General features: G+C 44.7%; 1 protein-coding gene across 5 annotated transcripts in view; it reads left to right on the top strand.

Moving 5' to 3' along the window:
- LOC102445047 (cystathionine beta-synthase-like) overlaps positions 1-15,825 on the top strand; it is a 56,248-nt gene that overhangs the window by 22,799 nt on the left and 17,624 nt on the right. For all 5 annotated transcript variants that reach the window (XM_075912406.2, XM_075912366.2, XM_075912394.2 and 2 more), the window contains exons 5-12: positions 2,432-2,511; positions 6,263-6,397; positions 8,158-8,227; positions 10,287-10,378; positions 11,354-11,479; positions 12,068-12,152; positions 12,382-12,487; positions 13,621-13,698. In XM_075912406.2, coding sequence (XP_075768521.2) covers positions 2,432-2,511; positions 6,263-6,397; positions 8,158-8,227; positions 10,287-10,378; positions 11,354-11,479; positions 12,068-12,152; positions 12,382-12,487; positions 13,621-13,698 — 772 coding nt within the window. The remainder of the gene's footprint in view (positions 1-2,431; positions 2,512-6,262; positions 6,398-8,157; positions 8,228-10,286; positions 10,379-11,353; positions 11,480-12,067; positions 12,153-12,381; positions 12,488-13,620; positions 13,699-15,825) is intronic.

Raw genomic sequence — 15,825 nt, 5'->3', positions numbered from 1 at the left:
GCAAGCACCTCTCACTCCCGACCCACAGGGGAAACAGGGTGCAGGGACAGCACGGAGCCAGAGGGGTGCAGGGAACAGTGGGGGAGAGGGGACAGGGATGGTGCGGGGAACAGGAGGCACAGAGCCAGAGGGACGGAGTGTGCAGTGTGGTGGAGGCATGGGATGTGGGGAACAGGAGGGGCAGAGGGATCGGGGTCTAGGAGCAGTGCAGGGAACGGGCAGCACAGAGCGGGGGGGCAGGGATCAGGGGGAGCAGAGTGCGGGGTGCAAGGGCAGCACAGAGCCAGAGGGAGAGCAGGGGATCCAGGGTGGAGGGGCGGCGTAGGGAATGGACGGCAGGAGCCAGATGGGGCGTGGGGCGGGCACAGTGAGCCGGGTTGTCGGCCGGGAGCGGTCTCTCGCCGGCGAGGGGGCTGGGGCCGTGGAAGGACTGGAGCCGGTGGGGTGGGGTGGGGGCCTGGCTGCGCCATAGCCAGCTGCTGGGGACACTCGGACAGAGCCGAGCTGCCGCAGCCCTTTAAAATAATCTGCCGGCACCCTGCCTCCTCGCGCCGCAGCTGCACACGAGCAGCCACAGTTCCCCCTCCCTGGCAGCGCTTGGTTCCTCCGCCCGGCTGGCGGATTGGATGGGGCCGTGCTGCCCGTAGTGCAGGCTTCGGCCAGCCTGTTACGATGGCCCACTGGGCCAGCCCACCCCTGCACTCACCAGTTGGCAAATTCTACTCGCCGTGGGCGAGTGTATTTGTCGAGCCCTGCATATGAAACCCCTTACATAGTATCTGTGCATGTTACACAGTGACTGTGATTAGTGCGACTCTAACTTTCATTTGAGACCTTACATTGACGTTATTTGGTGAACCAAAATGTACATCCCAGAATCAGGAGATTCCTGTAGCCCCTTGGTGCTCCATTTCTGTTGGCATCATAGGGTTCTTGGGTCACAGTAGCATAGAGAATTGCCAGTCACTCTTGGCCTCTGCCCATAGCTACTAAGCTAACTTCTCTATGAAGAGACTAGAATTTGTTCTCTTTCCTGCACCTCACTTCCCCTGCAGCTGACTTCCTAGTTTTACATTTACCACACTTTGATATTAATCTCTTGAAGTGTAGGGTAGTTAAGTTTGGGCTTTAGAAATGTCTTCCTGATTATTGCCAGTGTCCGTAAGGTCATTTTACCTCAATGTATAGGCTGTGTCTACATTGGCACCCCTTTCCGGAAAAGGGATGCTAATGAGACCAGTCAGAATTGCAAATGCCGCGGGTGATTTAAATATCCCCCGCGGCATTTGAATGAATATGGCTGCCGCTTTTTTCTGGCTCGGGGTTTTGCCGAAGAAAAGCACCAGTCTAGATGGGATCTTGAGGAAAATAAGCCCTTTTCCGGAAGATGCTTTATTCCTACTTTCTAGGAACTTCAAAGTAGGGACTTAAATCTGGGTCTGCCACATCCCGAGCAAGAGAGCCTGATGGTTAGATCATTCTGGCATATATTAATCTATATGAAGTGGAACAGCTCTGACAGGAGAGAGTATGGTGTCTTTCCCTGGTGAGTTCTGTATCCCCTGGGCATTTGGCTACTGTGAGGTGGCTCTTTTTAATGGAGTGGGAATGGGGAGTTCAGAAGGGCACAGTTCTGCCAGGGATCAAAAACAGATTCCAATACCTTGATATGAGACATGAAATAGAATTCTAACTCTCTAGCCAGCCCGAGCCTCGTACATTGGAAAGAGATCAGAAGAGAGGTACAGGAAATGAGTCAAGGACTGGAAAACATGCCTTAAACTGAGAGAGAGAGTTTAACAGGTTGAGCTTCTTTTATCCAAGAGGTTGAGAGATGACTTGAGCCAAGTCTACAAGTACCTACATGGAAAAAAGATTTATGAACAGCACTTCGGTCAAGCAGATCAAAGCATAACAAAGTCCACTGGTTGAAAGCTGAGGCTAGACAAATTCAGCCTAGCAAAAAGGGCAAATAGAATTACCCTCAGAGTTATGGGCTTGATGCAGAAATTATTGTGGGAGGTTCTACAGCCTGTGCTATGCTGGAGATCGCACTAGATTATATTAATGGTCCCTTCTGGCTTTAATCGATGAATTACAATCCATCAGTCACAAAGTACATCTGTAACGAGGGTGAAGGGGATGCAGAGGAAGAACTAAGCTGGGAAACTCAGCAACGTGAACTTTCAGATTTCCCAGGTTTTGTTCATGTTATTGATGGTTCTGGTCTGGGATTGAGCCAGCTGATACTTTTAAAGCAGACAGTCCTGCTCTCCAACTATCCTGGAGAGAGCGGCCAACTGGACCTTTTAGTCTCTGCAGTCATGCCCATGCAGGCCTGGAGAGTGCAGCTCTTAGAACTGTAACATTCTGAAGCTAGCATTGGGGTTTTGTTTCTTTTGCAACATACTCTGTATTTCCCCACTTCCAGGAATTGGGCTGGCCCTGGCTGCTGCAGTGAAAGGCTACCGCTGTATCATTGTGATGCCGGAGAAAATGAGCATGGAGAAGGTCAGAACTACTTGTATTTCAAATAATTAAAAATAAATGTCTGAATATGTTTAGATCCTGATGAGAGGAGGATGCCATCTTTTTGGCTGTGAAATTGAATACCAGGGCATTGCAAGCCAGTTTACCATGTGTTGGATATTTTTAAATTGGTCTGAGTATGTGTAAACTTCTTGAGGTGGGAAAAGGGCAGAGGGTGGCTGGCTGTAGAGTGGTAAGCCCAGACAGACGGTGCTACATTGCAGCGTATTGCTTCAGGTTACACAGTGGGAAGTCTTTGCAAATGGCTAAGAACAACACTGGTCTTTCTTCAGCTTACGGAAATTCAGCTTGGTTTTAAATGTTATCTGAAAAAACAGCTGCTCCAGCAGTAGAGTGCCCTCTGGTATTCTGCTGACTCATAGGCAAAGTTCTGACGTGACAGGAAAAGTACTATGTGCTGAATTGCCCGCATCACATCCAGCAGCTCCTGGATCTGCCCTAGAGGCCTGTTGCTCACACTCACTACACTCAACTTTCCTTAGCTAGTGTCTCTTTCAAAAGCTAACACTTCATGTGGTATGACTTCAAGATGCCTAGGTTAAGAGCTCTAACAACTTGCTATTTAAATGGAGGCCTACTGCATAATATGTTGAAGTCATTGCACTTAATTACTAATTTTTAACATACTTATTAGAAGATTTACCTGGTGTTGCTCAGGTCTTTAAGTCAATTTTTTTTTTGGGGGGGGGAAGGTTTGGGGTGGTGGAGGGGATAAACTGAAAATGTATGTGCTTCATTTAAATCCTTGCTCTGGGGTGGAGCTGAGGATGAGGAGTTCAGTATGCAGGCTGCCCTGGAGAGAGAGGACTTCCACAGCAGCTTGGGGCCAGGTGAGAAGCTCCTCTCCATGGCTGCTACAGTTCCAGTGAGGAAGGGGCACATTTGGAAAAATCATCTCAACTATATATACAATATGATGGGGACTAATTTGGCTACAACTACTCCAAGAGAAAGATCTTGGAGTCATTGTGGACTCTGAAAACATCCGCTCAGTGTGCAGTGGCAGTCAAAAAAGCAAATAGAATGTTAGGAGCCATTAAAGGGACCAAGAATAAGACCACAAATGTCTTATTGCCTATATATAAAACCATGATACACCCACATCTTGAATACTGTGTACGGATGTGGTCACATCATTTCAAAAGATATATTGGCATTGGAAAAGATTCAGAAAAGGGCAACAAAAATGATTAGGGGGTTTGGAATGGGTCCCACATGAAGCGAGGTTAAAAATACTTGGACTTTTCAGTTTAGAAAAGAGGAGACTAAAGGGGGATGTGATAGAGATCTATAAAATGACTGGTATGGGAAAAGTGAATACGGAAAAGTTATTTACTTATTCCCACAATATAAGAACTAGGGGTCACCAAATGAAATTAATAGGCAGCAGGTTTAAACCAAACAAAAGGAAGTTTGTTTTTTCCACTCAGCGCACAGTCAACCTGTGGAACTCCTTGTCAGAGGATGTGGTGAAGTCTAGAACTTTAACAGGGTTCAAAAAAGAGCTAGATAGATTCATGGAGCTAGGTCCATCAATGGCTGTTAGCCAGGAAAGGTAGGAATAGCCTCTGTTTGTCTGGAGGTTGGTGAGGGGGAGGGCTCACGCGAGGATTACCTGTTGTGATCCCTCCCTTTGGGACATCTTGTATTGGCCACTATTGGCAGACAAGATACTGTACTAGATGGACCTTTGGTCTGACTCAGTATGGCTGTTGTGTTAAGGCAGGTCCAGGTTCATCTTTCCCCTGTGCTCCTGAACCAGGGTGAGGAATGCAGCAAACTGTGCACTTCCCCCGGCTCCCTGATGAAGTGGAACAGCCAACAGCCTCCCACACCAAAGAGCACCTGGGGGGTGGGAAGCTCAAGGTTAGGACAGTCTCAGACAGCTGGGGACATTCCCCCAGTGACCCCTTTTCACCTGCCTGGTTATTCTGTCTCTTTCCTGTTTGGTTTTCTGAGAGAAAATCCCATTCCAGGCACATCCCATTTTCCTGGCACAAACAAACCTTTACCTTGCTTTAAATTAGGATACGAGGACGCTGTAGACCAAATTTGATGGCCCTAGTTCTTAATTGTTTAGGAAGAGTTCTTGGACAGACAGACAAACTCTCTCAAATATATAATAGACGGTATATGTTGTACCTCCCTTAACCTAGGACTCTCTGGTCCGGCAACATCCGTGGTCCAGCAGGATCATGGACATTCCTGGACCACAGAGCCCAGGTATAGGGAGGTCAGGTCGAGGGGCAAGAACATCAGAGGGTCCAGCAACTCAGCCAGGAGCCCCATGTTAGCAGAGGGATGGACAGTGCAGCAGGTAGTTCTGGCCCCTGCATCTGGGCGGTAGCAGGGCACCAGTCCTGGCCACGGAGCTCAGGGGATGGCAGTGGCAGCCAGAGAGCTCTGGCCTGAGCAGTCGTGGCCAGGCAGACATAGTGGGGCAGGGCTGGAGACCTATCCACGGACAGCAGGGCAGAAGGGGTCATGTTGGGAGGACCTTCCCTGGTCTGGCAAATCCCCTCATTTGGGACCGGTCAGGTTCCAAGTAAGATCCAACCTGTACTGTCTGTGGGCTAGTAAAGAGTGAGTCGTACTGTGCAAAGCACTGTACAAACTATAAGAAATAAAACAGTGGTTCTAGGCTATGGCACTGGAGCCTTGTGTACCTATATTATTCTGTAAGGGAGAATTTAACTCTTCCATCAGCTAAACTGGTCAGATTTTTAGGGAAGAAAAATCTTCAGCTAGGGAAAATGCAGATTGTGCTAGTAACAAATGTATGTAGCCAAATAACAATGATCATAAATTTCAGGCCACAAAATATTTACAAAACCAAGACAGAGAAGACCATGTTTAACTTGCACAGGGTATCTGTTTTGAGATACAGGCAGTCCCCGGGTTACATGGATCTGACTTACATCGGATCCCTACTTACAAACTGGGTGAGGCAACCCCACGCTAGCTGCACCCCCCCCCCCCCCCCCAGCAGACCAGGGAGACACGGAGCGGCTTTTCTCAGCAGACATCTCAGCTTGAGAATAAAGGACTGAGGGAAGTGAGGTGTGGGAGAATAAAACTGAGCTCTGGAGAAATGTTTGGCTAGAGTTTCCCCTACAATATGTACCAGTTCCGACTTACATACAAATTCAACTTAAGAACAAACCTACAGTCCCTATCTTGTACGTAACCCGGGGACTGCCTGTATTTAGTCTCTGGGGATTGAATTCCCAGAAGCTTTAAGCAATGGGTATGGAAGAGTTGCACCCACTTGCTAACATAAAGTTCCTACAGGTGAATCTCTCTAATCCAGCTTGTTCAGAAACATCTGTTATCCAGAATGATTTTAGTTAGCTGGATGTCCACTTTTCATGGGTGTGCCCAAGTTTCCTGGAGTCCCATAAAGTTTTTTTTTTTTTTTTTTAACTGCCACCAGTCCTAGCTCTGTGTTCTGTGCTGTCATTTAGCTCTTATTTACCCCTAAATGTCCTCTAACAGCACAGTAAGTAGAGGAAGTGTTGGTGATGCCACTAGACAATACTGACCTCCCTTGGTCCAGAAAATTCTCTCGTTCGAAACCAGTCAGGTCATGAGGGTCCGGGACTAGAGAGATTCAACCTGTATTTGGCGCTTTTTTGTTTGTTTGTTTTAATCCTCTGGCATGCTAGTAGAATCTCTGTGCCTGTGGAGATTTTTGACTGATTGTTTGATTCAGGTGGATGTTCTGAGAGCCCTTGGTGCTGAGATTGTGAGGACCCCAACTACTGCTAGGTTTGACTCACCTGAATCTCACGTGGGCGTGGCATGGAGACTGAAAAATGAAATCCCCAATTCCCATATACTAGACCAGGTAAGGTTCTGAGCAACTGAGATGCGTATGTGGGATAGAGAGAAATATTTGTAATATCCTTCTTGTTCTTGCTAGGGAGTTAACCAGTTACCCGATACCTGGGAGCAGGCTGCTGCAGGCAAAGAGCTACTCCAGCCCTGCTTGGTCTCTGCCCAGGGCCAGGAACTGGCAGCCCCACCAGGAGCTGACAGTGTCTTTAATTGGTGAAAAGTTGTGTTTAATTCTGTGCTTAATTCTCTGTTCACCAGTTAAATGGGATTTTACATCCCTAGTTCCTGCTCTCCACGGAAAGTGTGTAACAGTCCTGGATGGGGATAGGTGTAGTTTGAATCTGGGTTTGCTGGATCTAAAAGTGTGAGTTACTGTTGCCTTACAAGATTCCTTAGCTCAGCAAAAGTATCAAATCGCAAATACCAAATGAAGCTTAGCCACTGGAGTAGAACAAAAAAGCCCAGGGAGAATTGGCTTTTCAAATTGAGGCAATTAAAATTGTTAATTTTAATCATGGTTTAAATGAGCAAGCAGGAAATATTGATTTAACTCACCAGTTTGAATCTTGTTTTGTAGTTTTACTTTAGTTATTTCCCTTAAAAAATATGATTTTCACTTGCTGGTAGCCATTAAAATACATTGGTTTATAATTTTAAATACAGCCTTTACGCTAAACATTGGCCTGTTTTTTGCTATAATATACTATAATTGCTTAAATAATTCATTCAGATAATTTAATTTTTACATTTTGTTTGTTATAGGATGATGAATTTCTTATTTACTAGATTAACTTTTTTGTCTGTGATTTGAGTCCAGCTCTGTTTGGATGGAAAGAAGAATCGAATTAAATGTGCAAAAATACATTTAATAGTTTTATCTAACTAATAAAAATCTTGGATGTGCTAGATATATAAAAATTTGCAAAAACCTGGTTTGCATTTGCAACTGACTGATTTATTAAACAAGGGAAGTATTTGTAGTTAGTGAATTGAACTGTTTCTGTTCACCATATCCTTTAAGATTTTAGAAATAGGACAGTTCATCATCTCGCACCTGCATTTTATTTACTGTTTAGAAGAGGGGGAGAGAACTTTTCTGTGTTTTCAGCTCTGAATCAGAAGAGGCTACATCTGTGAAATTATTTCAAACTCTAGTTCTTGGTGCTTGCCAAATGACTTCCACTAGTTCCACTTTCTTTAAAATTTCAGCAGCAAACTTATACTGCTTAATGTTGTATTTCTAATTTAAGTGGTAATGATGGATTATAGTCAATTTAGGCCTTTAGAGTAGGTTGTTTATAACTTTATTTTTAAAGATTTAATTTAAATCTAGTTTTAAAATATATATATTTTATTCACCCTGAGAGAGAGATCCTATGTTAGCATAGTTTACAGAAGGACGAAGTTAATATTCTCTTCTAGACTGGCAATTCTGCATATTGGAGTTATAGAAAGCTCAGCATCCCACAATCTGCTTGTGGGACAGAAAATAGTCCCACAAGCAGATTGCCCTTACTTTTAAGGGATCTTGGCATCTTAGAAATACCTTGGCACAAAAATACCAGTTGTTTAAGTTGGGGCAGCTGCAGGAGTCGGTTCCAGGCCATGGTAGACAGTATTGGTAAATGGCTAATCAGTTTAGAAACTGCTGAAAGCCTATAGTGCCTTTATGAGATGCTGGTAATTTTTCTACTTGCTCCTAAGGGTGTGATATTTTTTTATGGGCTGTTTCATGGTTCAATATGTTTTTTCCATTGTATTTCAATGTAGTACCGCAACGCCAGTAACCCCTTGGCACATTATGACACTACAGCAGAGGAGATCCTGCAGCAATGTGAAGGTATTCTAATTCTTCTACTAGCACTCTTAATTAATCTCTGGAGAGGTTTGGTTTTAATCACACACACCCTGTGAAATAAGGCCTAGACTGCCAGGGGCATAGAATTACATAGGATCTGAGATCAGGATTTGTAAAGTTTGCATAATTCAAATGATATACTTTTAACTAGATGCATGGGATTTTTTTAAAAATAACCTCTTGCTTTACTTTTCTGTGACTGGCCACGCAAAATGATGACTTGTAGATGATAATATTTGCATAGCTCAGTGGAGTTGAAGATCTAGGGAGTTTCAAAATGATCATGAACAGGAAGTGGTTTTTAAAAAGTCTTAGTTCTTAGTGTAAACTGGGGGGCGGGAGGGTGTTTAATATGGCTATCTAATGCAGCATTTTAATTCCACCCCACCAAATGTTGTATACGGTCTCCACCCCACCAAATGTTGTATACGGTCCACTTGCCCCATCACACGACTTTCCTCACTTGATGGTGTCCTCAGGAATATCTGTAGTTTTGGATCCAACTTATTAGTAAAGCTGGGATTATCACACAAACACCACTGTCATGGAACCATTAATTTTGCCTTCTATGCGGACCCTGTTGCTGTACATGAATAGTATGGTAGTTTCCTTTGATTTAGTCCCATTTCAAAGAGGGCTATCAAAATAAACTATTACAAAGTGTTACTGTGCACAGCAGTACTTGTCCACAAGATTACCACGATCCTAGCGTGAAATATCTATTTTTTTCATTGCAACACCACTGGAAATTAGGAATGACTTTACCATGGCACAGTTTTATCCATACTTACCAGTAAGTTGTATCTGTTGCCAGCAGAGGGAGCTTGCACATCAGGTTTCTCAGTCTGTCCCTGAAAACCTCATGTTTAGCTTCTCAGTGGGATGTTTGGATTTAAAGTAATAAAGCCCTTGATTAGATTTTGATAGCTATGACCACCTGCATGTACAGTGCAGCTGTATTCTGAAAAGTAACTGTAAAAATAGCACCATGAGCTTTTGTTTGTCTATACATGCTTTCCATGTCAGATTTCCTCAGTTTACATGTGTAAAGGTGGTGTTACTGACATAGCAGTGAAGACTATTGAAGACACTTTCATCTCAGAGCTCATCTTCACAGTCAGGCTACGTCTAGACTGCAGGGTTTTTTGGGGGGGTTGGAAAAAGATATGCAAATTGTGAACCACTATTTGCGTATCTCTTTCCACTTTGGCCCATCTACACGGGGCCAAATTTTGGAAAAAACTCCTTTCAGAACATTCCTTATTCCTCTGACTGAGAGGAATATAGGGATGCCGAAAGAACGCACTCACTTTTTCGAAAACTGTTCCAAAACAGTGGACGTGGTCCCTGGATGCGGCAAAGTTTTTTCCGAGATATTTCTGGTATCCCAGAAAAACTCTGCAGTCTAGACATAACCTCAGTCCAGCTTGTAAAGTCTATGGGCCTTATTCTGATCTCACAGCTAGGGTTGTAAGTCTGGCATTATTGTCTCAGTCGATGGAACTAGACCCATGAAGGGTCGGAATCAGACTCTGTTTCTTGGGATGGTCTTGATTGGCAAGCATAACTTCTTGTGTACATGCCTGGGAGTTAGACTTGCTCTTTAAATAATTTACCAGAAATAAGACACATCAGATAAAATAGTTAACCAAGTCCTGATTGTTTTGTTAATGCACACAACGTGCTAAATAAGAACAGATAAATATCCACCACCAAACAACATAAAACAGATCCACCAATGGCAAAAATAATATATCCCTTGACCCATCCCCAAAATCTCAAATACGGGTGCTGCAGCACATCCAAAAGGCTGAATAATGCTGGACTAAATGGGCAGGTGGGGGAACAAAGTCTGAAGGTACGTCTCTGAGCTCACCTACTGAGAGGTAAAGGGTTACTTTACATTGTCACCTTTCTGATGTTAACTGCGTTCTCAGAGAGAGTAACGCATCTTGTCCATTCCTGGTCTGCCGTCGGGTTTTTATCTCTAATGCTAATGGATGCTTTCATGGTGGTATGTGATTTCTTGCACGTAAAACAGGAAAAATAGACATGCTGGTGTCCGGAGCTGGCACTGGAGGCACCATCACTGGCATTGCCAGAAAGCTGAAAGAGAAATGCCCAGACTGCAAAGTAAGTGGCAAACTAATATATCATGGGAGCTGTTTCTAGCTATAAGTGTTCCTCAGGAGAATAATCCCATTTTTCTCATCTCTTCACTTCAGCCCTTACCTGTGACAAGTCTGCTTATTTTGAGCTGTTCACAAAATAGCGCATGAAGCTACCTCATTTTTTTTTCCCCACTTGTGACCCTAGTCACGAATTCCATATGGCACATATTGGCAAATGTTGGTCTCTCTACAGTGGACACCCATGTTTAGCGAAAAGATGATCGCACTTTCTCTTTAGTAACTTCACAAGGGGTAATTATCTGGGATCATTGAATTTCTGGCCAAATTAAACTTGTCCCCATGACAGCGTTCCCTCTAAGTTCTGTGACCGCACAGCTTCATGGGTGATTAATCAGTCCCATCCAGTCAGAGGCTCAGGGCTCCATGCGTGGAGCTGACTGACTAGGCAGAGGAGATTAAGCACCTGTGAAGCTGTGCTGCCATTCAGTTCAGAGGGACACTGCCCCATGATATGGTCTGGGTGTCCCTCAACAAGCACATAATGTTCCTGTCTGCTGCTACCTTATGACTCTTGGTGGCTACTTTCCATTTCACCAGCTTTTAACAGAAGTGCCATGTTACTCTGAAAAGACTTTCTGCTTGCTCCTGATACAAAATGGGCAAGAGATATAACTTGAGAGTGGGATTGGGGCAAACACCATCCTTGAGCTAAATAAAATCTGCATAGAATGAGATGTGCCTTCCCCTACAAAGTCCCACAGCCTGACAAAGCAGGAGGAATTGCTTGGGGTAGGAGTAGCAAGGGAACTTGCCAAGGAACAGATTAATTACAGGCTCAGTGCAGTGACCGAGGTCAGTATGTGCGTGGCCAGCATGACAGTTTGGTGAGACAACTGTTCTAACGTGACACTTTGATTTAATGGCCATGTTGACACAACAGAATAACTGTAGCCAAATCTGAAATCTGCTGCTTCAGATTATTGGCGTCGATCCTCAGGGCTCCATTCTTGCTGAGCCCGAAGAACTGAATAAAACTGACAAGACGACATATGAGGTGGAGGGGATTGGATATGATTTTGTCCCTACAGTGCTGGACAGATCGGTAAGTCAAGCTCCCCACTTAACCATTCCTTGCCTTCTGCTCTGGGGTGAGGTGGGGAAATATTATGGCAGCTGCTGTAAATGAGGCAGATAGTGTGTACAAGGTTATAGAGGTTAGGAGGTGCAACACAATCCACTTCCCTTTGTATCCCAGCAGATTAAAAAAGCCCCAGTTGAACTTCTGTGTTGGACACAGTATTATGAAAGAGCAAGAGAAATGAGTGACGACACACTGTGAAGATAGATTTTCTCCTGAACTATCCTTTTAAATAAAACCAAAATAACCCCAACTCACAATTTGACCCTGGTCCAAGTAAGACTCGCTTTCCTGGCACCTCAGCTGGGAAGGGAGGAGAATGACCATTTCCCCTTGTAGCTTTTCCCACAGACACCTTATTTAAAAGGCAAAGTACTTTTTACTAGTATAGAGAACACCACTAATACCGAAAAAGTGTTAATTAGGCAATAAAAAGCAGTGATGGAATATGAACCCAATTGGAAGTGTATAATTTGAAGCATCTTTACAGTATATCCTGAAAGGGGCATAGATCAGCTGCATCTTGTCTCCTTTCCCCTGCACTCTTCTTAGGTGGTGGACAAGTGGTACAAGAGCAACGATGAGGAATCTTTTGGTCTGGCGCGCATGTTAATCCGAGAGGAGGGGTTACTGTGCGGTAAGAGCTGATACTAATCCTCCCAAATGTCTTATGAATTAGATTGCGGCTTTGTGTGAATCGCTTAGCCTGTCAAAGGGAAACTTTGACAGTGTTGGCATTCGAGCTCTGGGGTTCTTTTCTCCAGCCCTGAGGTGATGCTCACCTACCTTTCTCTGACCTTGTCCTTTTCTTTCACAAATGGCTTCCAAGTGTAGCTGTCTTAACTGTGTCATCTGGGTGTTGACAGGTGGCAGCTCCGGCAGTGCAATGTCCATTGCTGTGAAGGCTGCCAAGGATCTGACGGAGGGTCAGCGCTGTGTTGTCATCTTGCCCGACTCTGTCAGGAACTACATGTAAGGAACTGCCCCCATTCTCTTTCTGCTTAGCACCTGCTACCTTTGCAGGGGTGGGGCATCCATAACTTTCTCCACAGTGTCTAGTAACTTTTGGGTACCCAACTTGATGCTTTGGACAGGGACCTGGTTTACAGATGGTCAAAACTCAGCTTTCTGAAAATAAGGCCACTTAAATTTATCTCAGGGGGCATCCAGAAATCACTGGTCATTTTGGAAGAGTTCTAGTCCTGAGTTTATTAAGCATTTTTATTGGGTTCTCTGCTGGGACTTTTCAAGGAAAGAAATATTAAGGTTGTCCTCTTCTCTCTCTGCCTTGTGCTGTCTATTGGGAAAGAACACTCTCTTGTAGTAAAAGCTCATGCTGTTGGCAGGGATGGGGAGTGATACACTTGCTCTAAGTCCTGTGGCTAATTTTCCCTGACACCACACTTAGGGTATGTCTACACTAGCCCCCTAGATCGATCTAGGGAGGCTGATGAGGGCGACCGAAATTGCAAATGAAGTGCGGGATTTAAATATCCCTCGCTTGATTTGCATGTTCCTGACCGGTTGCCATTTTTCGAAATTGACTAGCCCGAAGTAACTCTCCGTGTCTACACGCAGCAGTGAAATGGGATTCCAAAATAAAGCCCTAACTCGAATTAGCTGGTAAACCTCATTGCAGGAGGAATACTAGCTAATTCAAGTTAGGCCTTTATTTAATCCCGCACTTCATTTGCAATTTCGGTCACCCTCATTAGCCTTCCTAGATCGATCTAGGGGGATAGTGTAGACATACCCTTAGAGAACAGCTTTATGTACTCTCATCCGTGGTGCTCTGCAACACAGGGCAGTTTCCCTTTTTAAGCATGAAACCACAAAACTGTACATGTATTTAATTTAATACCTTCCAGCACTTCTCCTCCCTTGCAAGCTGCCTTGTGATATTGTTGCACGATTTCCTTTTTTCCTTTCAGAAATATTCTGCCTACAGAAATAACCCTTTCCCACAAGGACTGGCTGACTGAGGGCTATTGTATGCTTGCAATTACACCATGATCTATTCTGGGGATACAATAGGGGGATGGAAATATGTGCTGCTATGTGTATTGCCTGTGCAAGTATAACTTTGCTTTCTTGATGGCTTCCAGGTCCAAGTTTTTGAATGACAAATGGATGACCCAGAAAGGGTTCATAAAAGCAGAAGATGACATCATTAACAAACCTTGGTAAAGTAGTCACGTATTCATTTGAACTCTGAGGCTACATCTAGACTGCACTAGTAAATCGGAAAGATACGCAATTTGCAGTATGCAAATTGCGTATCTTTTTCCAATTTACTTTAAAAAGAGGCTTTTCTGAAATTTGGCACGTCTACACAGCGCCAAATTTTGGGGGAAAATGCTCTTTCAATACATCCCTTATTCCTCATAGAATGAGGTTTTCAGGGATAGCGAAAGAAAGTGGACTCACTCGAAAAGCGGACACGTTCCTTGGACACGGTGTTGCTTTTTCGGGATACCAGAGGTATCCCGAAAAAACAATGCAGTCTAGACATAGCCTGAAAGTCTGTTACAGTGTGATGGATTTCTTTACATTTCACTATACATAGACAAGATTTCCTTGTTTGTGTGAATTGATCTTCTGTACAGCTGGGGGTACAGAGAAGCCTGCGTAAATCAACAGAAATCTTTAAGTATTTGCTTTTGAGAAAGATTTGATACTTGGATTCGGTGACAACTGCAGTTCTTCAAAGAATGACCACTTTTTAATCTCCACCAGACCAGTTATTATTGATATTTTAATGCCTCCTTGATTCGTATGTTGCCATCTATTCTTTATTAGGCAGATTGAGACACAGAGATGCTTTTGAAGGCAAGGGACTGTCTTTTGTTTGTGCAGCATCTAGCACAGTGGAGCACTGGGCCGTGATTAGCACCCCTAGACACTGCAGTAATGGAAGTAATAACCTTTGTCTAGTACTGTGAAATGGACGGGTGTCACCTCTGAAAAGACATTGCATTTACTGCCCCCAGGTCCCTGCTAGTCATCTTGGTTTTACAGTCCTTTTTTCCCAACTTTAAACAAATCCCTCCCTGTCTCTCCTGTTGCTGCTGGAAGACCCACATGCAAACACAAGGGCTACGTCTACACTGGCATGAATTTCCGAAAATGCTTTTAACGGAAAAGTTTTCCATTAAAAGCATTTTCGGAAAAGCACGTCTAGATTGGAGGATGGTTTTCCGCAAAAGCACTTTTTGCAGAAAAGCGTCCATGGCCAATCTAGACGCACTTTTCCGCAAAAAAAAAAAAAAAAGCCCCGATCGCCATTTTCGTGATCAGGGCTTTTTTGCGGAAAACAAATCTGAGCTGTCTACACTGGCCCCTTTGGGCAAAAGTCTTTCGGAAAAAGACTTTTGCCCGAACGGGAGCAGCATAGTTTTTCCGGAAAAGCACTGATGATTTTACATGAGATCGTCAGTGCTTTTCCGGAAATTCAAGTGACCAGTGTAGACAGCTGGCAAGTTTTTCCAGAAAAGCAGATGATTTTCCGGAAAAACTTGCCAGTCTAGACACAGCCATGGGGAAAAGCTTACTGTCCCACTGGTTAAGGACATAGAATTAGTAGATTGAAAAAATACCTTGTGACGTTGTATTTGTATTATGGTAGTGCCAGAGGCCTTAGGTAGGATTGGGACTCTATTGTACAAACAGAATAAAGGACATTCCTTGCTCCAGGGAGCTTAGAGTTTAGGGTCTTTAGCAATCTGGGGCAGGTCTCATTCCCATTTTATATGTACATTGGCTGGTACTCAAGTTTGGCCGGGGCCTCGAGACATTACTTTACAGGCAGTCCCCGGGTTACGTACAAGATAGGGACTGTAGATTTGTTCTTAAGTTGAATCTGTATGTAAGTCGGAACTGGCGTCCAGATTCAGCCGCTGCTGAAACTGACCGCCAGTTCTGACTTACATACAGATTCAACTTAAGAACCCCAGGCATCTCCAAGTCAGCTGCTGCTGAAACTGATCAGCGGCTGATTCCAGGAAGCCCGGGGCAGAGCAGCTGGGGTGCTGCTGGGTTGGTCCAGTGGCGCCCAGAGCGGCGCTACGGGACCAACCGGCAGCACCCCAGCTGCTGTACCACAGGCGTCCGGAGCAAAGCCGCGGAGCACGGGGGCAGCGGGACAGCCCAGACGCGCTGTGGCTGTCCTGCTGCCCTTGGGCTCCACGGCTTTGCTCTGCTTTGCTCCCCATCTCCCTGGTCTGCAGACCAGGGGAACAGGGAGCAAAGCGGCGGAACACGCGGGCTGCGGACAGCCCAGACGCGTCTGGCCTGTCCGCTGCCTGCGTGTT

This window comes from Pelodiscus sinensis, chromosome 1 (genome assembly GCF_052426305.1).
Source record: "Pelodiscus sinensis isolate ZL-2025 chromosome 1, ASM5242630v1, whole genome shotgun sequence".
NCBI classification, from domain to species: Eukaryota; Metazoa; Chordata; order Testudines; family Trionychidae; genus Pelodiscus; species Pelodiscus sinensis.
The sequence above is the reverse complement of the archived record's forward strand: the minus strand, read 5'-3'. Positions and strand labels throughout refer to the sequence as shown.